Source organism: Conger conger, chromosome 8 (assembly GCF_963514075.1).
Source record: "Conger conger chromosome 8, fConCon1.1, whole genome shotgun sequence".
In the NCBI taxonomy this organism is placed as follows: Eukaryota; Metazoa; Chordata; class Actinopteri; order Anguilliformes; family Congridae; genus Conger; species Conger conger.
The window spans coordinates 54344008-54370124 of record NC_083767.1 but is presented as its reverse complement, the minus strand read 5'-3'; the positions used below and the strand labels follow the sequence as shown (position 1 = coordinate 54370124).

The following is a 26117-nucleotide window of genomic DNA, read 5'->3' as shown; positions in this document are numbered from 1 at the left end:
ACACACAACACAACACAGGTACACAGTCACATGCATCACGACACATACACCTGTATATACACATGGCACAAAACACAACACAACACATGTACAAACACACATGCAAGAGAACAAATGCATATACATGTGCACATACACAAGTTCAACACACACACGGACGGACACATTCACATTCACACATATACAACACATGTATGCACACAAACATAGAGTATATACACATACACATAGACACACACACACATACACACGCACACACACACGGGCAACACCTCTCTCTCAGGCGCACAGCACAACAGCTCTGTTTTGTCATTCCATGCAAAAGGAAGAGAAAAAGAGACAGAGAAAAGGGAGGGAGAAAAGCCTGCCAGCCAGCCAGCCTATACGCGGGGAGATTCTCATCTTGTGTATCAGCTGATCCCCCTCCTCTCTCTCGCTCTCTCTCTCTTTCGCTCTCTCTCTCTCTCCCTCCCTCTCAGCACAGTGGCTCAGACAGAAACAGCAGGCTCTAATGTTACTCTCTCTGACAAGCCGAACCCCGCACACATGCCACACGCACCGCTGCACACACGCACCTAGGAACACGCGGGCACACACAGGCACGCACGCACGGTAGCGGCAGCCCCCAGGAGGGCACACACGCGCGAACGCAGACACGCGCGCACACACACACGCACACACGCACACACACACACACACACACGCAAGCAGAGCCCCTGGACACGCGCGCATGCCGGAACGACGGGATCACAAACGGAGACGGGCTGGGAAGAGATAAGGGAAGCGTCGGGAAGGAGGAACGCGCGAACGCCGTCCGTCGGATCGGGGGATCTGGAGCCCAGGGAGCGGATCCGTCTCCGCTGGGAAAACCCCCCCCCCCTCGGCTCTCCCACTCCCACATGACGCCGGAACATCTCCAAGGATTAAAGTTCACACCTGCAGCGGAGATCGCTCAACTCCCCCTTTTCCCTCTCTCCTTTCCCACTTCTCCCTCTTCAGCCGAGGTTGTCGGCGGCAACGGAAGACTCTCCAGCTCTCCGCTCTGAGGATCTAACATTTTTTTCTGTCGTTTTTTTTTTTTTTTTTTTTGGTGTTTGTTTTTTTTTTTTAAATCTGGTGAAGCTCCAAAACGTAGCCCGGTGTTTGGGGGGACACGGATTTTGGGAGACGGTGAGTGTGCGAATGTTTTTATACCTTTCACGTCTGTGAAGGCATCTTCTGGGGGGAGATGCTCCCGCCGGAGCCTCGAAATGATCACCGAAAAAAAACGGGGTTTGTATCTACCTAGAAACACACTACCGGCAGGGAGAACACACTATCAGCACGGCGATCTCTGCTCCCTGCTCACAGAGACCGGGGTGAAAGAGTATTGTCGTCTTCCAAGCAACACTAATAGAGATGTGATGTCACAAAGTATAATTTCAGCTCGAGAGGCATCGTTCTCCTGAGCCCAGAAGCACAGTCATGTTGGAGGGCCATGTGCCAGGAAAGGGTTAAATCATTTTTTAAGATTATAGAGGCTTCCAGCAGTGAGACAGTGAGGCAGGAGCTGCAATAAGGATATTGTCATCAGCCAGCACTCTAAGGTAAATGTTACACAGTCTCTCTGTCTGCAGGAGAGAAGAGGGGGGCAGGCAGAGGGAGAGAGATAGATTTGGGGCTGTTGAATAAAATGTAGCAGAAACAAAGTCTAATGTGTGTGTGTGTGTGTGTGCTTGAGTGTGCGCTTGTGTTCCAATGTGTTTGTTGTGTCTGCCTGCAGACATGAACACACAAACGGAATTGTGTGTACTGCATGCATCTATAATGATGTGTGTGTGTGTGTGTGTGTGTGCTTATGTGTGTCTGCATGTGATGATGTGCATGCATACTGTATGTGTATGTGTGTACTTATGTGTGTGTATGCACGTATACGTATACGTGTACGTATGTGTGTGTGTGTATGTGTCTGCAAGCGATTATGTTTTTGCATATGTGTGTGTGTGTGTGTGTGTGTGTGCTTATGTGAGTCTACATGAGATTATGTTTATGCATATGTGTATGAGTGTGTATGCGTATATGTGTCTGTTTGTGTGTGTGTGTGTGTGTGTATTTATGTATGTGTGTATTTGTGTGTGTGTGTGTGTGTGTGAGTGTGTGTGCATATATGTGTGCGTGTGTGTGTGTGTGTGTGTGTGAGTGTGTGTGCATATATGTGTGTGTGTGTGTGTGTGTGTGTCTAAATTAAGTGTGGCAGAGGGGCATCTGTGTTTCTCCTCAGCATCTGTCTGGCTGTTAGACCCTTGTGAAGCTGATCCTTGATGGATTGAGTCTCTGACCCGGATCAGGCTGGGGTAAACACATGTTGGGGGGTATTTATACACGGGGCACGCTCCCCACCTCACCGCGCTCACACCCGCACTCTGGGCGCGCAGAGAGGGGTGGGAATCGATTGGGTCCAAACGAAAACAGAGCAGAGCCCACACACGCAGGGCCAGGCAGTGAATCACCAGCCTGCGTGCAGCAAGGCTGCCTAACACTGCAGCTCAGGCCTGTGGACTACACCGGGAGAGAGGGAGAGGGGGAGAGGGGGAGAGGGGGAGAGGGGCAGAGAGAGGGAGAGAGGGAGAGGGGCAGAGAGGGGCAGAGAGGGGCAGAGAGAGGGAGAGAGGGAGAGGGGGAGAGGGGGAGAGAGACTAGGAGAGAGGAGCGAAAGAGAGATACAGCAGGAGAGAGATAGAGACAAAGAGACAGAGGGAGAGAGAAGGAGAGAGCTGGAGACAGAGACAGAGGGAGAGAGAAGGAGAGAAATAGGGACAAAGAGTCAGAGGGAGAGAGATGGAGACAAAGAGACAGAGGGAGAGAGAAAGAGAAAGGGGGAGAAAGGGTGAGACAGAGAGAGAGAAATACAGCAAAAGAGAGGGATAGCACAGACAAACAGGAGAGGGAGGTAAAGTGTGAAAGGGAGAAAGAGAGAGGGAGACATGGAGGTGAGAAAGAGGCTGAGAAAGAGGGAGAGAACAGGCCCACAGTAAATGGAGGTATGGGTGAGAGAGGGAGGGAATCCGAGGTTAGAGAGGGGTATAGAAACAGAGGGAGAGGGAGAGAACAGGCCCACAGGGAATGGAGGTATGAGTGAGAGAGGGAGAGTGAGTGAAAAGTGAGGGAGAGAGGCAGAGGGAAAGAATCTGAGGTTAGAGAGGGGTATAGAAAGAGAGAGAGAGGGAGAGAACAGACCCACAGGAAATGGAGGTATGGGTGAGAGAGGGAGAGTGAGAGAAAGGTGATGGAGAGAGGCAGAGGGAGAGATCGAGAGACTAGGAGGAAGGAGCAACAGGGAGAGACAGAGGGAGAGAGAGGGAGAGAGATAAAGAGGGAGAGAACAGGCCCACAGGAAATGGAGGTATGGATGAGAGAGGGAGGGAATCCGAGGTTAGAGAGGGGTATAGAAAGAGAGGGAGAGAACAGGCCCACAGGAACGGGCACGGGTGAGAGAGGGAGAGTGAGTGAAAGGTGAGAGAGAGAGAGAGAGAGAGAGAGAGAGGGAGAGAGAGAGAGGCAGAGGGAGAGAGAGAGAGGCAGAGGGAGAGAGAGAGAGGCAGAGGGAGAGAGAGAGAGGCAGAGGGAGAGAGAGAGAGGCAGAGGGAGAGATAGAGCACCAGGAGCGCGCGGTGACGGCGTGTGGCACGGCTGGTGCTGGGGCCGGTGCGTGTCTGGGCGTTGTGGCTGTGGCCCGGCTCCTTGCACTCAGTAATTGATGGCAGAGCGTCCGCCGCTGCTTTTGTCCCCACCGCCTCTTTGTTCGGCGAGCGGTAATTCAATAACTCCCCACGCGCGGCCCTGCCCATGGCCTCCGCTGATTACCTCTTGACTGACTGCGCGTCGCCAGTGAATGCGCGCACGTCCGGCCCGGTATAAAAAGAAAGAAACAAACAAAGGAATAAATGCAGGTTAATGGCTGTGTGGAAGCTGAAGAAGAGCAGAGAGCAGGCGCTAATGGTGCCTCACTGGAGGCTGTTGTTTCCAAATCCGCTTTCAGTTCAGAAAACAACCAAGCCCATTCACCTTTTACCTTTCTCTTACCTGGAAGTGTGTGTGTGTGTGTGTGTGTGTGTGTGAGTATGTGTGTGTCTGTGTGAGCGTGTGTGTGTGTGTGTGTGTGAGTGTGTGTGTGTGTGTGTGTGTGTGTGTGTGTGTGTGCAAGTGAGTGTGTGTGTGCAAGTGAGTGTGTGTGTGAGTGTGTGTGACTGTGTGTGTGTGTGTGTGTGACTGTGTGTGTCTGTGTGTGTGTGTGTCTGTGTGAGTGAGTGAGTGTTTGTCTGTGTGTGTCTGTGTGTGAGTGTGTGTGTGTGTGTCTGTGCGAGTGTGTGTGTGTGCGTGTGTGTGTGTGTGTGTGAGAGTGTGTGTGTCTGTGTGTGAGTGTGTGTGTGTGTGTGTGGGTGTGTGTGTGTGAGTGTGTGTGTGTGTGTGTGTGTGTGTGTCTGGTGTGACTGTGTGTGTGTTTGTATGAGTGGCGGAGAGCACTACGTGACCCTTACCACGTGAAGGTGACACTGATACTTGAGTACTTCTATCCTGTTGCTGTGCAGTGTATGAATGTGGAGGGTCACTGTAAGGATCTGGAGAATGCACATTAGAGTCCAGTCTGTTAATGACCAAACTACACGTGAATGTTACATCTCAATACTTCCCTCTTCGAGTGCACACCTCACCACCATTTTGTTACAATACCGAAAGGTTTTAAGCTCTGGCTTTTTCCCTCCCTCTAAAATGCAGCAACGGCCTTCCTTAAAAAAAAACCACTAAAGCTTTTCAGAAACAGTGTGCAGACAGAAACATAAGACTGAAGGACAAGCTACAGGCAAAGAGAGAGAGAGAGAGGGGGAGAGAAGGAGAGAGTGAGAGGGAGATATGGGGAGAGACTCCAGGAGAAAAAAGGACAGTATAGCGGGATGAATCATTGAGGAAGGGGAGCCCGGAAAACCAATCTGAGACGCGGCCCTTCGCTCTGAAGAGCAGGAGTAATGGAGGGGGGTTTGACTGACTCTACCGATGCTACACATTCAGAGCACAGGGCTGGGTGTGTGTGCTGCCAGGTATTACCATTGCTAATAGTCAGCAGCTCGAGGAGGGAGTGGCCTCCCTCTCTCCCGCAGGAAAAACACACAGCCGTGTCTGGGAGAACATCTATCATACACACTCAGTGAGCACCTTATTGGCTATTTATTAGAATTGCTTTTATTTATTTATTGGTATTCTGCTGCTGTAGCCTATCCACTTTAAGGTTTCGCACGTTGTGTGTTCAGAGATGCTCTTCTGCATACCACTGTGGTAATGTGTGGTTATTTGGCATTCCTGTCACCTTCCTGTCAGCTTTGACCAGTCTGGCCCTGGCTCTTTCATGAACACATTTCTACCCGCAGAACTGCTGCTCACTGGATGTTTATTGTTTTTCACACCATTCTCTGCGGACTGTTGTGCATGAAAATCCCAGGAGGTCAGCAGTTTCTGAGATACTCAAACCACCCTGTCTGGCACCAACAATTATTCCATGGTCAAAGTCACTTTGATCACATTTCTTCCCCACTCTTGACATTTGGTCTGAAAAACATCTGAACCTCTTGACCATGTCTGCATGCTTGTATGCATTTTCGTTGCTGCCACACGATTGGCTGATTAAAATATTTGCATTAACAAGCTGGTGAACAGGTGTGCCCAGTAAAGTGCTCAGTGGGGTATCTGAAACCCTCCAGCAGGCAGGGGAAGAGTTTCAGCACCCAGTCTGCCAGTATAAATAGCTCAAACCTTTCCCCTTCTGCCCTACCAATCCATTCCTCTCCTCTGCGTTCCCGCTCTCCAACACCCTCTCTGCCTATTAAAACGGTCTTTTCTCTCTCATCCTCTCAGCCCTTCCCGGGTCTTTCCCGCCTCACTCCTCGCACCTCCTCCACTGTATTAATCTCAGGGCTGAAGGGAGGGAGTGTGATGAGGTCTGAGTGGCTGTGCGGGTCACGACAGTGATCCCAGCATGCACTGGGAAGGCAGCTCAAGGTCGCAGGCAGTGCCACCCACCCCCCCCACCCCCCCCCCCCCCCCCCACCCCCGCACCCCCCCGTCCTTCTTCCAGGCCTGCAGAGGGGGCGTGGCAGAGTTAGTATTCCTGTCCCATCCGCCCTCTCCTCACGTGGTAGGGGCACGTTTGGGCTGGGGGGGGGGGGGGGGGGGGGAAGTAATTGGTTCCCTAACCCTGACCTCTCCCCCCCACCCTGTGTGTGTTTACGCATCCCAGAGGAGTGACCGATGGGCTCTCGAGCCACGGCCGGCCTATTGTAACTGCTACAGAAGAAGCTCTGCTGTCAGTATCACAGCTCACAGGACGGCACAGCAGCATTACGCTTCTACTGCCCGCCATCTTGTCCCTGGGACGTCTCGCCTGGCCATCCCACACCAAGAGCCTACGCTCCTGCTTCCCTACAGTTACAGGTCCAGCTTCTTCACTGCAGTGAAGCGACACAAAAAAAAAAAAAAGGAAAAAACCCAGTTCCCCAACACAAGGTTAGCTAATTCGGCTGTGCCCCCCGAATTAGGTTCCAGAGACCACACTGGTGGCTGGGGGGCTCCTCGGGTATCCCGGCACGGTGGATACAAGCATAGAGGATGCAACATCAACTGAGAGACAGGATGTGACATCACCTGGGACAGGCTTCTCCGGGGCTGCTAGCGCTGTAGTGCATCAAGCACCAAACATGGGGTCGGGCTCCGCGCAACGATATTGAAGCCAGAAGTCCTCCACTCAGTGACTTGACTGCGTTCCATGTTGTGCCTTAAATAGGCAACAGAAGCAGCGAGAGGCAGCTTCTCCACTTCTCTAATCCTCGGCTCAGGCAAAGCTCGGATTTCTCTCACTTTAGCGCACAAAGATAAAAGCCATCTACGCCCCCAGAAAAAAAAACAGAGAGAGAGAGAGAGAGAGAGATGGAGAATTTTCCCCGCTGTCCAGTGCTGGCCTCCCCTCATCTTGTTAGCAGCAGAGAACAGAGGAACGGAGCGAGGCTTTGTGAGATGGAGGGCGCACTCCACGCGCGGCGGGGACGTGGGTTTGGGGCGAGGCGTGAGCGAGCTGCAGATCCTGTAATGGCGCACGCCCCCAGCTCGCCTGGTGGAGACGCCGGCGACCGCACTCTGGAGACGGGAGGGTGGTAGGACGCACGCTGCCCAGGGTACATCGGCCCAGCGTCCTCCCTGCCCCTCCACCCCAAAACCTACCCCAACCGTGCCACTCAAAACAGTCAGGATGTTAACCCTGGTGTCCCACTCCATTATCAACAAAATTGGCTCGCCACGTCGGACCAGATCCACTCCCAGGCCCTGACCGGCTGCACTGCAAATGAGAACTGAGCTCTCATATACCCTACCCTCTAATATACCCTATAGCTGCAGCCTTTCGGTCAAATCCAGCATGAAAAATAAATCTTCAACCGAGCCGTTGGTTTGCTGGAGCGGGTATTTACATGCTGGTCCAGAATAAAACCAGTGCCTTCTGGGATAAGACTGATGGCATCCCTTTACAATAAGGTTGCATGAATTGGCATGAACTAATCTAGCTGTTAACTAACTACTGAGACGTTAATCTGTACAACATTATGTATTTGTACATCATTAATTAATGTTAACAACGACATTAGTTAATGGCAATTCATATTGGAATAATAATTTTTTTTTTTAAACAGTTAACGTATTAGTTAATGATTAACTAATTAGACGTTTATCCTCAGCCTTGCTAATGTCTAAATATTCATGTAATTCATTGGATAGTAGTTAACAAATACATTAAATAATATTAGTTTCATGTTTATTTGATGAATTTGTATATCAATTCATTCAGGTTAACCGCATTAGTAAATGCCAGTTCATGCACCCTTATTATAGAGAAATACAATACGGAGCACCACTGACACTGACTAATCGTGCTCCTGCACCGCTAACCTGAGCTGAGGCCTGACCATGGTATTCTGCACAGAGCAACACTGGAGATGCTACATGCTACAAGGTCACAGAGGCAAGGAGGAGAATGTGATGCCATTGGGCTGGGACTGTCTGAGCAGGGGCAGCAATGTTAGCGTTAGCATGTGTGACAGGGGAGAGATGATCAGCATGCATTTGAATGATGCCCCCCCCCCACACCCGTTTTCCCAGTATAGATCTCGGAGTAGAGCTGTCATTCAAAACCGCAGGAAAGCCCTCTTACCACACGAGCATAGCTACAGGCAACAGGAGACCATGGAGGGGGGCTGGGGGTGGATAATGTGCTTGTGTGACTTGCTAAGATGTACACTATTGTATTATTCATGCTGTTTAAAATGCCCAAGGGTTATTTCTGATTGACTGGTATAAACCTGTCCTTTGGGGTCAGTCTTGATCTCGGTGGTTCTCAAGTGGATCTTGTGTCTGCTGTATGTGTGTGTGCGTGTGTGTGTGTGTGTGTGTGTGTGAGTGAGTGTGTCTGTGAGTGTGTATCTGCTGTGTGTGTGTGTGTGTGTGTGTGAGTGTGTCTGTGAGTGTGTGTATCTGCTGTGCGTGTGTGAGTGTGTCTGTGAGTGTGTGTACCTGCTGTGCGTGTGTGTGTGTGTGTGCGCATGTGCGTGCGTGCGAGCATGTGTGTGCGTGCGTATCTGCTTGGTGGCTGATGCTAATTTGCTGCTTCCCTCCAGAGCTAATGAGGGAGACAGTCTGAGGGAGAGAGGCAGGCGTTGCTCAGCACGCCACACAGCCTGTTTGTTTGGGAACATCAGACAGTCACAGAGAATGCACCCCAGACAGCCCACTCAAAAACAGCTTATTTAGCCCCAGTGAGGAAACGGCCCTGTTACGTGCGCTCTAATTATTCCCCGGTTGTTCCTCCAGGGATTTCCCGGCACAGGGGACTGATCTCCGCTCTCCCCCCGGTGAGGAGGCTGGGGCGTGGGGTGGCACTGCGCCGAGGCAGCCCGATGCCAGTCCTGATCTAGGGCAGCATTAACGCAGGACGGTCCGAAATGCAGCTCCTCGCCGCGCCCCCCAAGAGGAGCCGAGGCGGGAGGACTCAGAGCAGCGCCGGTGAGTATGGGGTTTGTAGTCTGTGCCGTGTAGTTTGTAGTCACACGGTCCACAGCCCCCCGTGGGCAGCACTTCAATGCCTTCTGAGGCGTCAGGGTCACTGCCGGGATGTTCTCCAAAACGGCGATTGTGATCAGTGCCCTATGTCTGCCGAGAAAGTGATTGTAGTCGGTAATGTGATTTCCTCTACGGCCAGTGATTACGGTTAGTGCTGTGATTTTTCTTTGAAACGGCGATATTACAGTCAGCGCTCTGTATCTTCTGAGAAAGTGAATATGATCTCATTTTGGTCAGTGCTGTGACTTCCTTGGAAACGGAGGTTAAGTCAGTTTGGTGATTTCCTCTGAAACAGTGATTGTGGTCAGTGCTGTGATGGGGAGAGACGATCAGCATGCATTTGAATGATGATTTCCCTCTGAAATAGTGATTGTGGTCAGTGCTGTGATGGGGAGAGACGATCAGCATGCATTTGAATGATGATTTCCCTCTGAAATAGTGATTACAGTCAGTGCTGTGATTTGCACTGAAACGGTGATTATAGTCAGCGCTGTGATTTCATCTGAAACGGTGATTATAGTCAGCGCTGTGATTTTCACTGAAACGGTGTTTACGGTCAGTACTGGAAGTGCTCTCTGAAGCATACACTGCAAAAAACAAAAAGTCGATCTTAACAAGTATTTTTGGCTTATGTTCAGACTTACGTTGCTATTTTCTATTACTTATTTGCTGAGTATGACAAAATGACTGCCAATGCGATGAGACAGTTTCACTCAATTCAAGATTTGTCGATGGGGTAAGACATTTTCACTTGTCAAACCAAAAGTAACTGAAAACAAGCCAATACTTTCTATTTGCAAGAAAAAAATAAGATTATAAGTCTCATTACTAGACTGAAATCGTCGTTAAGACAGATTTTCTTGCAGTGTAGCACTGCAGATGAGTCCAGCCAGCAGCTGGCAGGCTGCAGTGGGCCTGGACCACTGCCAAGTGCATGTACCGAGTACGCCGAGTAGGAGTTATGGGCATCACGTTCCCCCCCAAACCATTAAAAACTCTTCTCCCGTGATATATTCTCTGTCACACTCCCGGGACACAACGCAGTCAAAGGTTCTGCCCCTGGAAAATGGGGTTCTGCCCCCGGTGCGTGTTCAAAGCACCGCGAACAACAAATAATCTCAACCCCACTCCCACTATCAGCTACTGTCTGTCGAGTTTCCGTCCGTAAAACCAAAAAAACGCTATGAAAAAACGGCCCCCCGGCCGAGTTCCCTTTCAGGCCTGTACGGAGGCTGAACTCGCATGTGAGCGGCCATTTTGGCTCCTGTCCGGCCCCATGGGTTCACCCCTCACCTCGGGTTTCTCTTACCCGGGCGGCGATCTCGTCCATCGGGCGGTTAGCGTTACAGGCGGGCATTTCGCCATTCCGCCATTCCGTCGTGCTCGTAAGCCGATCTGTCGCGTCCGAGAGCGGAGGTCTGCGGTCGGCGACTCGGCTGGAACGACCCCGCCCACGCAGCGCCCCGGAGCCCCTGATCCGGAACGTTCACGTGGGCGAGCGCGCCAGTCTGATGAACAAACAAGCGCGGAGAAAAAAAATAAAAATAATAATAATAATAATAAAGCAGCATGCCTAAAATAAAAAAAAGGATTTATACATATGATACATTATTCATCGAGGCTCCGCATCCCTTTCTGCCCTCTGCAGTCGGCCCGAAACCTGTGACACACAAACGCGCGCACAATCAGATGCACCATGACAGCAGAGAATAGAGCTCAGAGCTGGAATCAGCTGGCATAGCAACCAGAGTCTGAGGTGCCAGGTTGTCAATATGGCGGTGCTGGGAGAGAGGAGAGGGAGAGGAGAGGAGGGTCTGAGCGAGGAGGATTGAGACGGGAGCAGCACTTGTATTCAACGCTACAGGACACACACACACACACACACACACACACACGCACGCGCTCTCTGTTTCTCACACACACATACAGCACTGTACTGACACTAGGGCATTGCCGTTGCCATGCGCCCTTCCCAGCCTCTCTGCTTCCTGCTTTGCCAGTCTGCACTGAAGCTGCACAGCCCTGATCTCGGCCTCTAATCCAGACTTTTCTTATCCCACAAACCCGCACACACAAATGCACGCATGCACACACACACACACAGACACACACAGACACACACACACACAAACACAGTCAGAAGCATGCACCGAAACAAATACGCATACACACACACACACACACACACAAACACACATGCACGTACACACACACACACACACACACACACACACAAACACAGTCACAAGCATGCACCGAAACAAATACACATACACACACACATATACACAAACACACATGCACGCACACACACACACAAACACACACATGCACATGCAAACACAGTCACAAGCATGCACCGAAACAAATACACATACACACACACGCGCGCGCGTGCATGCACACTCAGACACACACGCACGGATTTGAACGCACAAGCCGAGGCATGTTCCCGCACGTCACCGCGCACAATCTCACGGGCTGCGAACGAGGTGCTAAATTGACAGCGCCTTGTTTAGCGTTCTCTCAGGGAGAATGAGCAGAGATGACAGCAGGTGTTTATTTTAGCTGCGATCTAAGGAACAAAGAAAAAGCCTCTTTGTTTTGCCAGCCCCCTAAAAAAGATACATTTGTAGAGTGGTACACGCTATTTTAATTGCGAGTTGAAAAGAAGTGACTCAACCTGCCCCTGGTACAGAGGAGAAGAGAGAATAAAGGCTCTCTTGTTGCTGCCACTTCCGCAGCATATGGCATGGGCATCCGGGGAAGCTAGCCAGCCTGTCACACTCCTTTAGCATCTTTTCATCCGGGGAGCTGCTCCACTGTTTCAGAGTTCACACATGCGATTTAGAGGTTTAATCATAGCCTGCGTATCAGCACGTGTGTGATACAGCGTGTGTGCGTCTGTCTGTGAGTGTGCATGTGTGCATGTGTGTGTGTGTTTGTGTGTGCAGTACGTGTATGTGTGTGTCTGTCTGTGTATGTGCGTGTGTATGTGAGTGTGTGTGTGTAAGTGTATGAACGTGTGTGTGTGTGTGTGTGTGCATATGTGCGAACGTGTGTGTGTGAATGTGTGCGAATGTGTATGTGTGTGTCTGTGTATGTGTGTGTGTGTATGTGTATGAACGTGTGTATGTGTATGTGTGCATATGTGCGAACGTGTGTGTGTGAATGTGTGCGAATGTGTATGTGTGTGTCTGTGTATGTGTGTGTGTGTGTATGTGTATGAACGTGCGTGTGTGTATGTGTGCATATGTGCGGACGTGTGTGTGAGTGTTTATGTGTGCAAATGTGTATGTGTGTGTCTGTGTATGTATATGTGCGTCTATGTGTGTGCATGTGTGTTTGTGTCTGTGTGTGTGTGCATATGTTCTCTCGTGTTAAAATTGCAGGGAATAGAAGATTTAGCGAACAGTAATTGCCGTTTGAACAGCATGGCTGGCTCAGAGCCAAACACGAAAGACAACACAAAGGATGAGCTATATTTTTGTCTTTGAAGGTTAAGGCTGCAGCCCTCTAGAAGTCTTAAGGCAGGCAGGAAGAACATTGACTTACCCTTAACAGGTAATGCCCTGGCGCATTTATACAGTACATAATCTCTTTTCACCGAAATGCATCAATCGTGGTAGCATCGCCTTTGCACAAATTCATATTATATTATAGTCAATTAAAAAGACATTGAGCTCTCAATTACCTTGATTATAACAAAGAGAATGGCTGTTAGTTAAACCAATTAAAAATATTAATGTGAACTGTGGCAATCACATCGGCTGAAATTAGGTACAAAGGCATCGTTTCAACCACCATGCCTGTGATCCTCTGGCAAGCCTGCATTTGATCAAACAAAACAATAAAAATATAAGGTATAAGGAAATGATGAGATCAACTTCATTCTGCTCTCTCTCTCTCTATCTGACAACACAAACGGTATCTCCCCGCCGCGGGTAAACATGGCTACGGAACGATCACAGGGCCTACGAAGCCCCAAATCCAGGACTGAGTATGAAAGACGGAGAGCCGTCTGAAGGGCAGGAGCGGAGTGGAAACGCACCGGTACGCCCAGATAACGAAGCGCCGTCTGCAGCGGCCGGAGAGAGCGGGCGAGCCGCAGTAAATATAACACTGTCAGTCTGAAAAATGTCACGCGGACACGGAGATGACCTGATGCGCCGGGACCTGAGACACGTATTCTCTCACCGGCTCCTACGGTGAGGAGCGGCGACAACCAGGACTGGCACTGAAATACCGCCGTGGGTTCAACATTTTTATCCTATAAATGAAAAACTAAATATGTATAATTATAACATTTCCACAAACGAGCCACCTTTTAACATCTCTGAGTGTTTAAATGTAATATATTGAAGCTTATCCTTCAATTCAGCACTCTCCTGGTCCATAAAGCATTCTCACCGTCCTGCAAACACGCACGGCAAATGGTTTCCCCGCAAACAGACCGGGAGATAATGCCTCTTTTAAAGCATGACATAATCCTGAAAGCATTTAATTCCTGCTGTAGAGAGTCCTTGAGGAACTATACTGTAATTTCAGGATCTGCTTGCATCAGTGGCTGCTCCGGGCCCAACTCCCATTCACACCAAAGATTTCACTGAAAATACATCATTTTCTGCAGCCGGGGCTGCGATAGATACGGCCATATTTTATCACCTATCATCACATTAGAAAAACCTGCTGTTGTTTGTGGGGGAAAAAAAAAAAAAAAGACATGAAAAATATCAGTCCAAGATGAGTATGACTGATGGCTCCATTAACAGCCCAACCAAGGCATGAGCACCTTAAATAAAGAAGCGGCCAGGCCGGGGAGAGATAAACAGCGAGAAATAGAGCGAAAGGAATTCAACCAACCCTCGCAGCTACTGCGCTTCACATATGAATAACAGCTTTCTTATCTCCTCTTTGTCATCGCAATACTGCCCCAAACCCGGGCTCAAGTAGGACACAGCACGTGACTCGCCGCCCGGGGGCAGGAGTCTCATATCTGCGCTGTTTGCCATGTGAAGCATTATCTGCACACTGCTTCACCGCAACCCCCCCACTGCACCACAGTCTGAGGGACAATTACAACAATACCGCTAAATGGGAACCAGGGACACACACACACACGCCTGGCAGTGGACATTTTGCAGGCTATAATTTCCCCTCTTTTCTTAACCACGGTCTTTGTGTTACTGTCTGCGAACTAACAAACCTTGAAGAGCTCGAGTTTCTCAGCGGCCCCAAACGAGGTAGCGCGATAGCGGCGTGTAACAGCATCCGAGTCGTTGGATATTCCCGCGCGTCAGATTACCGCGCTACGGTTAGGGTGACGCCGCGCACAACCTGTCGGGCACCGGAGCCGAGATGGAGACACTTTTCATCCTTTGCGTCACGGAGCACTGCGCGACGGCTAATTATCCCATTTCAGGGGATATTAATCTCTCCTTCTCACTCTCTCTCTGAGGCTCGCTAGCCACGTTTAGCGCAATAAGCTAAGTTTCAAACAGAGGGGAGCCGGTGTTGACAGCAGCTGGTCTGAAGGCGCCTATCCTCCTGAGACCGAGAAAAAAAAAAAACCCCAGCATCTTAATTTTTGGGACATAATACAAGTGTCTTGGATGACAAAACATGGCTTTCAGAATTATTATTTACTTTTTACTGTATGCCCCTTAGTGTAGTGTAATTGAACTCTAACAGACTACCTATAACATAGGGGCAGACTGTAACGTAGTGGTTGAGGTACATGACTGGGACCTGCAAGGTCGGTGGTTCAATCCCCGGTGTAGCCACAATAAGACCCGCACAGTCATTGGGCCCTTGAGCAAGGCCCTTAACCCTGCATTGCTCCAGGGGAGGATTGTCTCCTGCTTAGTCTAATCAACTGTAGGTCGCTCTGGATAAGAGCGTCTGCCAAATGCCATTAATGTAATGTAATGTAATGACTCCAAAAGGGACCGTACGTATGTACTCTGTGAGAGTTAATTGAACATTGAACACTTTTTCCGTGCAGAATATGGTTCTTGAGAGCGAGACGAGAGGTAATAAACCCTGGGGTTTTAGGAGGATGTACCCTCCATGCACAGCAGCTGCGGTGTGAAGCAGTGCATACTTCACATATCGTTGATGAAGCTGCCGACACCGGAAATGAAGATGGCACGGACTTGGGTGCCAGCTGAATGCAGACCTGCTGAAATACAGCTCTGCGGTTCTCGTCTGTTTTATAGGCTATTTTTGGCTTGCAGCTCAGCACGGTTTGCTCAAGTTTTATACGCAAACGGTACATTTTATTCAGAAATTCCGGATGCATATGGATCAGATATAAATCTCACCGCTATAGGCCTATTACTGCAGTTCCTGTTCCCTTATTATGTACCCATTGAGAACAGTGGATATTTTAATAAGCAGCTACAAATGTTGTAGAACAAGCCATTTCATTTTCCAAAAAAGCCCTGGCAAAAATACCTTACATTAAATACTCATCAAAAGGCAGGGATGGCTTTGTCAGATTTTTTGGAGGGGGCTGGGGGATTTTAAAAACACACAACTGACGTGTTACTCAAATGATGTGCAGTAGCCTAGAAATGAAGGGAGAAAGCCACCAGGCTGTGAGCTGGAAATATAGGCAGGTGAATTTAAACTTTGAACTGTTGATATCAGTCGGTTGTAGATGAATTATGACGCATAGGGAAGGTAGTTGGTCCCCTGCTGTAAACTCCAGCTATGCCGGCTGGACTACATTGATGTGCTGGTCAATCAGCATGTCCAAGCTGGTCAAAAAGCTGGTCTAGCTGGGTATGAGCTGGTCAAACCATGTTTTAAAACATAGCTTGAGCTGGTCAAACCATGTTAAATTGGGAGCGGGTTTGAACGAATCATCCGGCTACCAGCCGTTTCAAAACCCAGCTTTTTTTTTTCAGCAGGGGCTGCTACAGTCCCTGCTCCCCACAAAAGGTGGTGATTTCCATTTGTCAGAGAAAATGATGTTCCATCCCTGTAACATTTTCGATTCAGGCCGGCGCAAGACATATAAAAGCAAGGCTTCGGCTGAGATTTCAGTGCCTTTGTGCGTCCGGACCCTGCGGCTCGGCACGACAGCCGCGTCACGTGGCCTCAGGGCAGCACGCGGGTAGATTTCGCCGTTAAAAACCAGACCGCTCTCTCACACCTCCTTTCACGCGCTGAAGTGCTGCAGCGGGAGGTGACAGACCCGGAACAGGCTCGAATTCAGACGCTGGATGCGCGGAGGTGCGGTCGCCCTGAATCATCGTTTTCCGGACGCGACCGGCGGCTCGGCGTCCTCGCGCTGAGACGTTCCGCTCTGACCTCGGGAGAGACGTGCCGCGGAGCGCCTAGGTGAGCCGCGTTCGCAGTCGAAGCGCTCGCTCGGAAGGCCTGCGTTAGGCCGCGTCCTGCGTGGGCGCGCGGTGCTCATTAACGCGTCAGCTCCTGGCACAGAAGTCTGGAGGAGTTGTGTTTGTGTACCGGCCTCTCGGCCTCTCCTGCCCCGCGTGGCTGCAGTCAGGAGGAGCCTGCGCTAATTAGTGACGGCGGCAGGATTCCCACACTCCTGCCCCACGCCTGCAGACGGCCGGGGCGACTCCTGTGAAATCCAAAAGGCGACGCGGGCCGCATATGTTCCCGGCTCCGCAGACAGGCCCGCCACACGCCCCCAGACTTCTCAGGCCTCGAGCGAACGCGCGATCTGCATACAAAATAACACAGCCCCGGTCTCCGCATTGCTGCTGATTACATCAGATAACGGTGGCGGTGGTGGTGGTGGTGGTGGTGGTGATGGTGTCGATTGGGCTTGGGTCTGGGTGTGAGATAGGAGGGTCTGTGGGAGGCGCTGGGTCTGGATGGGGGGGTTAGGTGGTGTGGGTCAAGGCCCGCTCAGCGCAGGCTAAGAGGCCCTGGCTCTCCTCCATCCCCTTCCACCCAGACACGATACCCCCCCCCCCAGTCACCACACCTCCACCCCTGCTTCATATGAGGCCTCTGTCCTCGCCCACAGCGCCCCCTAGATGCCGCCGTCTGCACCTGCATCCGCATTGCCGCAGCGCAGCTGACATTTGGACTGCCAATGTCAGATGGTCGTTGGAAGGGTGTTTAAATATAAAACAGTAACATAAAGTCCTGAATGCCACCCAGGAAAGAGCTGCCAGCTGCCGGGACCGGGGAAGGAGGGGCGAGAGCGATTGGCTGGCCCGGAAACCACGGCAACTTCCCCCCAGAACATTCCATTGTTTCCGAGGCGATAAATAGTCAGGAGAGGTGCGGGCACTGATGTCCATATCAACGCCAAGGTGATGATGTACTCCACCTGGCAGGCATACTCTGTAGAGCTGGGTTTGATGGCCCCTGTCACTCAAACGGCCGAAAACAGAACCTTTCAACGGCGTCGCAATGACACGCAACGACCTTCCAGTGACATCACAAGCCAAAGGTTCTGCGTCAACAGGAAGCTCCGCCGCCCGGAGCAGACACCGTGTCACTGCCGCCAGCCTCAGGCTCGGCTCCCCGCGGTCACATTCACACGCCCCCCGGGGGCAGCGCGTCTGCGGGAGCCGCTGCATTTTGTCACACGGGGTCCTTATTAAAATTGATCCCACTGCCGCTGCTGTGCTGCCCCTCCCTGGGTTCTGCAGGGGAAGAGGGATGCTGAAGCAAGGGGAAGTATGAGAGGGAGGCGCACGCCCCGAACTCGTTTAGCTTCATGTCGTTTCTCACAGCAGTGGCATGAATGAGTCTGTGACTGTGAGGTCATCCCTCTGTCTGATGATCTTCACTCCCACTCACAGCAGGCAGACACATTGCTCACTCTCCCTCCCTTTCTTTTCTCCCTCTCTCTCTCTCCCTCCCTCACTCACTCTCTCTCCCTCACTCCCTGTCCCTCTCTCCCTCTCCCCCTCTCCCCCTCTCTCTCCCTCTCCCTGTGTCTTTCTCTCTGTTCTCTCTCTCCCCCTCTCCCTCCCTCTCCCCCTCTCCCCCTCTCCCCTCTCCCCCTCTCCCCCCCTCTCTCTCTCTCTCTCTCTCTCTCTCTCTCTCTCTCTCCCTCTCTCTCTCTCTCTCTCTCTCTCCCTCTCTCCCTCCCTCTCCCCCTCTCTGCAGCTCTGCTGTGGTTCCTGTGGGCCCTGGCGGCGGTGCTGGGGCGGGGGAGCGGCTGCCCGTCCGTCTGCGCGTGCAACGGCACGGTGGCGGACTGCAGCGGGCGCGGCCTCCTGGCCGTGCCCGCCCTGAGCCTGTCCCCCGGGCACAGCGCCCTCCTGCTGCCCAACAACCGGCTGAGCGTCCTCCCGCCCGACGCCTTCGCCAACGCCACCTCCCTGGAGCGCCTGGACCTCTCCAACAACTTCCTGGACAACCTCCCCGCCGCGCTCTTCCGCGACATGGCCAACCTGAGCGAGGTCTCGCTCCGCAACAACAGCCTGACCGTGCTGGACCGCGAGCTGTTCCAGGGCCTGACGCAGCTGCGCAGGCTGGACCTGTCGCTGAACGGGCTGTCCGCCGTGCCGCTGGGCCTGCTGGACGACGCCAGCGGCCTGACCTGGCTCTCGCTGGCCACCAACAGGCTGCACGCCCTGGAGAGGGCCGCCTTCGAGCCGCTGGCCAACCTGCAGTTCCTCCAGCTGGGGGGCAACCCCTGGGAGTGCGACTGCAACCTGCGCGACTTCAAGCACTGGATCGAGTGGCTGCTGTACAGAGGTGAGCGGGCGGGGGTGGGGGTGGGGGTGGGGAGTGGGGCGGTGGGGGAGGGATTGGTGAGGGGGTGGGGATGGGGATGGGGAGTGGGGCGGTGGAGCAGGGCTTGGTGAGCAGGTGGGGTCCCTCTCTGTTTGGGTTTCCTTTTCAGACTTTCAGTTCCATTATTAGTCATTAAGTACTTTTCAGAATTACAAATTTCTTTTTTTCCTTCCACCGTCTTACAGATTTGGGCACACACAGGAATCAAACTTTTTCAATGGTTGGCACATCCCAAAATTCACCATCCAATTTCAGTGTTTTTACCATGCAACTGGATATTCAGAGTAGAACAGGGCCTCTGAACAATGGGTGGTTAGGACCTACCAGCCACACATAAAACGGTGGCTGGTGTTCATTTTGCGGCCTGCACACACAATAGTCACACACATACATGCACACATACACACACACACACATATACACACAGAAATCCATAGCAAGCTAAATGGTCTAAAAATACAGCTAAAACCATGAATGTTAAAATGTCAGCTTGATTGTGTCATCATCTCTCTGCTGCATTGATGCAGTCATTTAAAGTGACAGCTAGACCCAGGAGGGCAGTTCCCTTGGAAGGGCCATGTCCTCCTACACCTGCCAAACCCCCACCCCCCCAAGCTCCAGAGCTGTCCTCAGCCTGACCACTGCATGCCCTCTCCCCCAAGAGCTGCTCCTATTGACTGCCACTGGCTCATTATTGGGTTTGCGAAGGCATAGTATATGCTTCTAATGATGTAATGCTTGTATGTATGTACTGTATGTAAGCTTGTGTACCGTATGTGTCCATATGTTTACTTCAGGGCACCATATGTGTCTGCGTATGCATGCATGCACATACTGTACACATGCATGTGTGAGTATGTGTGTGTGTGTGTGTGTGTGTGTGTATGTATGTATGTATGTACATCCTGTGCATCTGTTTCTGTGACTTGCACCCTGGGTTGTTTCCAGTAGAGTTATTTCAGATCGCACATTCATCCAGAGCTCTCTCTGCAGTCTGTACGATCCTCCCAGGATCAGTTAGACTCCGCTCTGCAGTCTGTACGATCCTCCCAGGATCAGTTAGACTCCACTCTGAAGTCTATACTATCCTCCCAGGATCAGTTAGACTCCACTCTGAAGTCTATACTATCCTCCCAGGATCAGTTAGACTCCGCTCTGCAGTCTGTACCGTCGTTAGACGATCAGTTAGACCCTGCTCTGCAGTGTCGTTAGAGGATCAGCTAGACTAGGAATGAGCCCTGGTGGAATTATTTATACAGCTGTGCTTCTTTAACCTTTTAGTCAGCGGTGGAGGACAGGAGCAGGGCAGAGAATAAACGCACCATCATCCCTCCCTCCCTCCCCCGGCTCCCCTCTCTCCCCTCTCTCCGGCCCTGACAAATTTGTTAAGACACCACGGCGTCTGAAAATACCACCCCCCCCCCCCACCTCAATACGGAGACAAACGAGCTACAGCAACCTTGTGTGTACACACAGCCCAGCCGGCGTAGGAGTGAGCTTACAGTGTGCATGTCAGCTCATTTATTAATCATGGCTCTGCTGCGGGAGCCATCTTTGTTTGTGATCCGACTGGGGCCGAGCAGAACGCGTATTACACCTGACCCGTCCTCGTCCCTGCTGTAACGGAGCCTTTGATCCTTCCCGCTAATTGCCCTGGCGTTCCAAGCAGGGGGTGTCTTTGTTCTTTCTTAATTCGAGATGAGGAAACAGATAGACCCGTGTTTTTTCGGCGAAGAGGTTGTCTCTCTCTTCGATTGCTCATGCTCTGTGTCTCTCCTTTGTCTCTCTCTCCTGCCTCCCACCTCTCTCTCTCTCCCACCATCACCTCTCTCTCCCTCTCTCTCTCCCACCATCACCTCTCTCTCTCTCCCTCTCTCCCTCCCTCTCTCTCTCTCTCTCTCTCCCTCTCTCTCTCCCACCATCACCTCTCTCTCTCTCCCTCCCTCTCTCTCTCTCTCTCTCCCCACAGGTGGGCGGTTGGACGCGGTGGAGTGCACGCTGCCCAAGGACCTGCGGGGGCGGGACATCCGAGGCGTTCCCGTGGAGATGTTCAACTACTGCCTGCAGCTGGAGGACGAGAACGGGGGCGCCAAGGGGGGGTCCCCGCCCTGCGGCCGGGGAGGGGGGGGCCCCCCGCCCTCGGAGGGGCCCCCCGCGGCGGCGGACGCGGCGGCCCCGGCGCCGGACTGCGTGCGGCAGCGCTACCGGCCCGTGAGCGTGCGCCGGGCCATCGGCACGGTGGTCATCGCCGGCGTGGTCTGCGGCATCGTCTGCATCATGATGGTGGCGGCCGCCGCCTACGGCTGCATCTACGCCTCGCTCATGGCCAAGTACCAGCGCGAGCTGAAGAAGAGGCAGCCGCTGATGGGCGACGGGGACGCCGACGCCGACGGCGAGGAGAAGCAGATCTCCTCCGTGGCGTAGAGGGGGAGGCGCGGGGACGCCCGCTTTCGCTAACCTCCCCCTCCCCCCCCCCCCCCCGGCTCCGTGGCGTTTCCTCCACCTCCATTCCTGCCGCCGTGTCAGCGAGGAGCGCGCTCGCGGCACCTCCTTCCTCTCCGGACCCCTCCCCTCCCCTCCCCCTGTCGTCTCTCCTCCTGTGTGTCCCTCCTGAGGAGGTTAGGAGCGCGTCAGGGCACGGACGCCCCCAGGCACCTTTTCGGCTTGCCCGTGGAACAAAGCCGGCGCAGATGGCCGGCGAGCGAAAAGCGTTGCGCGGAAACAGTGTCTGTGTGCGAACGTGGTGAACTGCGTCTCTGAAGAGCGCCTCCTGCTGGCCACTGACCATTTGCCCTCAGCCAGGAACATTCAGACGGTTTCTCTCAAGGGTCCTTACACCCTCTCTGCTACTACATGCCTTTCCCAATGGTGACAGACCCCCCCAACCCCACCTCAAACAAGTGGGACTGTTTTTAAAGGGCGGGGAAGGAGCCCTCCAGGGGCCTATTGCCCTCTGTCCCGCTGTCAGTGACCCTCTGGGCAGCACAAACAGTCCTCCAAACCCTCTTTCAGCTCACAATATTGCTCGGCTGTCTCCACAGTGACACTAATATCCCCATTTCTCTCTATATTATACTATATCGCTGTATTATATAGAATGATATCATGTTCTGTATTTTGTGATGTGGCCTCTTTTTCATTTTTCACTATTGTGTTGTTTTGTTTGTTTGTTTGTTTGTTTGTTGGTTTGCATCTTAGGTCATTATTTATTATTTTGAGCATTTGTTTACAGAAAATATTTTAGTTTGGAAGGTATGATATCCCAGTGCAAATTGTTTTAGAGATGGGTAGGTTTCTTCAAAGAGAAAACGAACAGTATACTAATATTAATATAATAATCTTAATAATATTTGTTGTGTGTGCAGTATTAGCTCTGTCATTATCTAGATCCCAGTCAGTGGATGCAGGTTTACCTTATCTGAGTATAGAGTAGGAGGAAACCCCAAATAGTTAGTCGCCCAAGGTGTGACCCATGGGGAACCCCGGAACCTGACGGGTGCCAGATAGGCAGGAAGGCAGAAAAAGGAGGGAATAGCAAGGGGAACATAATGTTTTCCCACCGCATAGGGCACCCCGAAAGCCCCAGTCAGAGGGACTACTATTTTGACAAACAGAATAAAACAATGCCTCCGAGTGTTTGCTGGTTGATATCCTAATTTTGTTTGTCAGTCTTTGTTCTCCCCTTTTAGTGTCTAGAGTCTGTCTGATGTACTTTTTTTTTTTTGCTTTCTTGTCAAATGCATTTTCTTGTTGTTTCTCTGAATGGTATAGCCATGCTTAGTTCTGTGTTGATGGACCAACTTCAGGTGATCAGGTTTTTTTACAATGCTGGTGTGGAGCGTGAGCCGTGACATGAGTGTGAGGAAGGTGACTGTTTAATTACGGTGTTTGGGTGCACATCGCCTTCCGGAGGGAATGTTCCTTCTCTTCTGCTCTTTCCTGGCAGGCTGCCCAGCAGGTCTCTATCGTTAAAGCAGCATTTACCATTTGTTTTTGCGGAATCCATTTTAAAACATTTGAAAAATAAAAAATAATAGTTGTGCAAATGGCTGAGGAAATAAAAACACATAGAGGGCTCTTAGCCTAAAGCACTTCCCAGCAATAAGTGTTTGCCCAATTCCCCAGAAACTAGGCTTGGCCCTTGACACAGTACTTTCCAAAAATTAAGCACAAAAGCGGCTTCCAAGCCTAGCAACAGACAGTAATAAGCAGAGAGACCCTGCCCTGTGTGGCCCTGAACTGGGAAAGAGCAGGAGAAGGCTGCTGTGGTCACAGACCTCAGCTGATGTCAGCAGTGGACAGAAGAACAAACACAGGTGGATTGTGGGATTGTTCCCTGCCTAGGCAAGAGATGACATTGCTTTCTGACCAAAGCTGGGTCAAGACCATTAGCTCTGTCGAAAGCTTTAAGGAAAAAGCAATGAGCAAAAAATAATAATAATGTAATTGTGACTCTTTTTGTTGAGAGAGAATTTGAGGTCTTCCAATGTACAGTAAATGGCAGTGAATGGTAGAGGTAGTTAGGTTGGGGTTAGGGGTACTCCGCAGTGCACACTCTCTTGATTAGCTGTGAAACTGGTGATAAGTAAACAGACAGCTGTGGACATCTCTATCACCCCTAAGCTTTAAGCGAAGACCCTCAGGGCATGCTTCTGCCCGTCTGCATCACAGATAAGCCGTCAGTCACCATGCCGATCTCACAGCGAGCCAGGTGAAATAAGGAGGCTAAACAGGAAGTATACTCTTACCCGTAAACTGATGCGGGCATTACATTGCCCCCAATCCACCCCGTAGGATATACATCAGAGGGAGTTTAAAACTGGTTCAAAGAGGCTGCTGGTGGGAGCTTTGATATGTCCTTCACTGTCACACACACACACACACACACACATTTAAACACGCGCACACACGCAAATATACAGACCCATACACACACACACGCGCGCAAAAACACACACGCACAGGTACCAATTCCCCACGCTGTCTGTGTAAGCATCACCCGCTCTCCCCCTCGTCAGTGATTTGCTTTTTGCCAGCTGTCAGAAGCAGAGCCCACAGCTCCCTGGCGGCCGGGTCTACATTCGCAAGCCAGCGCTGAAATTCCACAGGCTGGATTTCTTACTTCGCTCCTTCGACTCAAACACACAGCGGGCGGCGGCAGCGATTATCAAACACGGCCGCTAACACCCGTCTCTCGTACCGGCGGCCCTATAAAACACCCTGGCGCATTCCGTCTTCACGACGATGCACTTGGGTAATTACAACCGTCTAATGTTTGAGTTAGGCCTCTATAAATGCCAGTCCAATAATGAATGTGGGCATTCACAATGCCCAACTGTCCCGATGCGGCTAGGAAATTAGGAATAAAAAAATAAAAAAAAGCACAGCTTACGATAGAAGAGGACTGCTGCATAGAACTAATGGTGGAAGAAAGCAGACGCAACCCAAATTAAATGATTTATATTGGCTCTCAGGAAATAGCAAATATATCAGCAAATAATTTTGTGAGGTTTTGTCGGTTGAATCTAAGAAATGTTTTGTTTTTGTTGGCTGAACAATCAAACAAATTATCCGGTTGATATACCCTCTTGTGACTCCAGTATACTGGATATTTTAGTTGGGTAAAATATAGCAGGAGATAATTATAGGTCGCAATTATTTGAATTCAGTGCTGCTGCCTTTATATGAATATGTAAAGAGGCTCAATTGGTTTTTATTTGTTTAATATTAGCTTTAAAACTACTCTCTCTGTGTGAAACAGTGTCACCTAGAGGTACTAATGAGAATAGCACAAACAACAGCACACCAAGGCAGAAGGGGACAGGCTTAATAAGGATTGTTGTGAATTTGTGGTAAAAATCTGATAAAAGAAATTAAATGGATACAATAAAAATACAACCAAAATAACAATTAGCTAAAGAGGAATCGGAAGTGATCAGAATGACATTAAACATCCCATTCTGATACATGTAAACATGGAAGATTTGTTCATATTTTCCAATGCTACATGGGTTTTCAATGTATGTGTCCAAAATATTGGAACTCATCCTTACCAATAACTAGGACAATGGCCGAACAGCCCCATATGTAAACATTTTATAGCATACATGTTCTACGTTTCTGTGAAAAGTGTGTCTATGTGTGTCTTGGTATCTTATAACATATGCTACAATCATATTTACCAAGTAAAGTAGAATGTGTAGAAATGTTTTAGGCAGTACCTTATTTTTAAAATTATGATTATTAACAATATTATTATACAATAGTATTAACTAAAACCCAGAGAGTGACTATGTGCAGAACCCTATACCATTCTACCATTCGTCTTGTTGCCCTTATGAAATAACAACCGTAAGAATACTTTTGTAGATTGTCATTGTCACTGAAATGGCCCTACCATGTGTATTTCCTCTATGATTATGGAGATAATGAGTGTACAAGCTATTATAATTATCAGAGAATGAAAAACAAATCATGGAATTACGAGTGGTTCAACGGCGTCAATGTTTGGAAGAAAAAAAAGCACTTTACGAACGCAAAAGAAGCTATTAATGGTACAAACTGTCACGCTTTCCCGACAATTTAGTAAACAAGCAAATTGCGAGAGCAGCCTATTACAATAAACTAATGAATACATTGAAGAAACGTAACATTTTAAAAAGGTCTCCATCTATCAAAACCCAACTAATGCATCTCAACTTACAGCAAATGTGAAGTGCACCGCGTCTTCACTACACCCGCCCGTTGGCCACTTAGGGCCAGATTTACTAAGGCCTCCAGCGCAAGCGAGACATTTTAGCGCACGGAAAACTAATAACACCGCCAATCATCAGTCATGTTATTGGTTTTGCATGCGCTAACAGGTTTTGCGCACGCTAAAGGTCCGAGCAAATCAGGCTCTTAGTGCACCAAACACCTCCAATTTCCTCTGCTAATATGGATAAATATAGCTGGGTGGAGAAGGATTGCTGCTCTTGGCTGGGCAGACAGAAAAGCTGGCCCTTTTTTAAGCGGGCTCCGAGTTTCCTTTACTAGGCTACTTCATCACGTATTTATTTAACTATTTATTAATTTATTTATTTATCTGTTTTTCTAAAAAAAAAAAAAAATTGTTATAAAGAAATTATATGGGATGAAATAAAAATGCTTCTTTATTTTTTGCTCAAAATTACAAAGCTGTTTGAAATACTATTTGTGGGTTGTGGATTAAGATCTGTCGAAAAAAACAATAAAGAATGTATTTCCTTAAA

The 26117-nt window shown here is 50.3% G+C and overlaps 2 protein-coding genes across 2 annotated transcripts in view; one reads left to right on the top strand and one right to left on the bottom strand.

Moving 5' to 3' along the window:
- The window catches only part of cacna2d4a (calcium channel, voltage-dependent, alpha 2/delta subunit 4a), a 115015-nt gene that overhangs the window by 51334 nt on the left and 37564 nt on the right, over positions 1-26117 (bottom strand). The window lies entirely within an intron of this gene.
- On the top strand, positions 536-26117 carry lrtm2a (leucine-rich repeats and transmembrane domains 2a). The gene is made up of 4 exons (XM_061251060.1): positions 536-1170; positions 8884-9075; positions 18235-18828; positions 20837-26117. The coding sequence occupies exons 2-4, from the start codon at positions 9015-9017 to the stop codon at positions 21289-21291; spliced, it is 1110 nt and encodes a 369-aa protein (XP_061107044.1). The 5' UTR covers positions 536-1170; positions 8884-9014; the 3' UTR covers positions 21292-26117.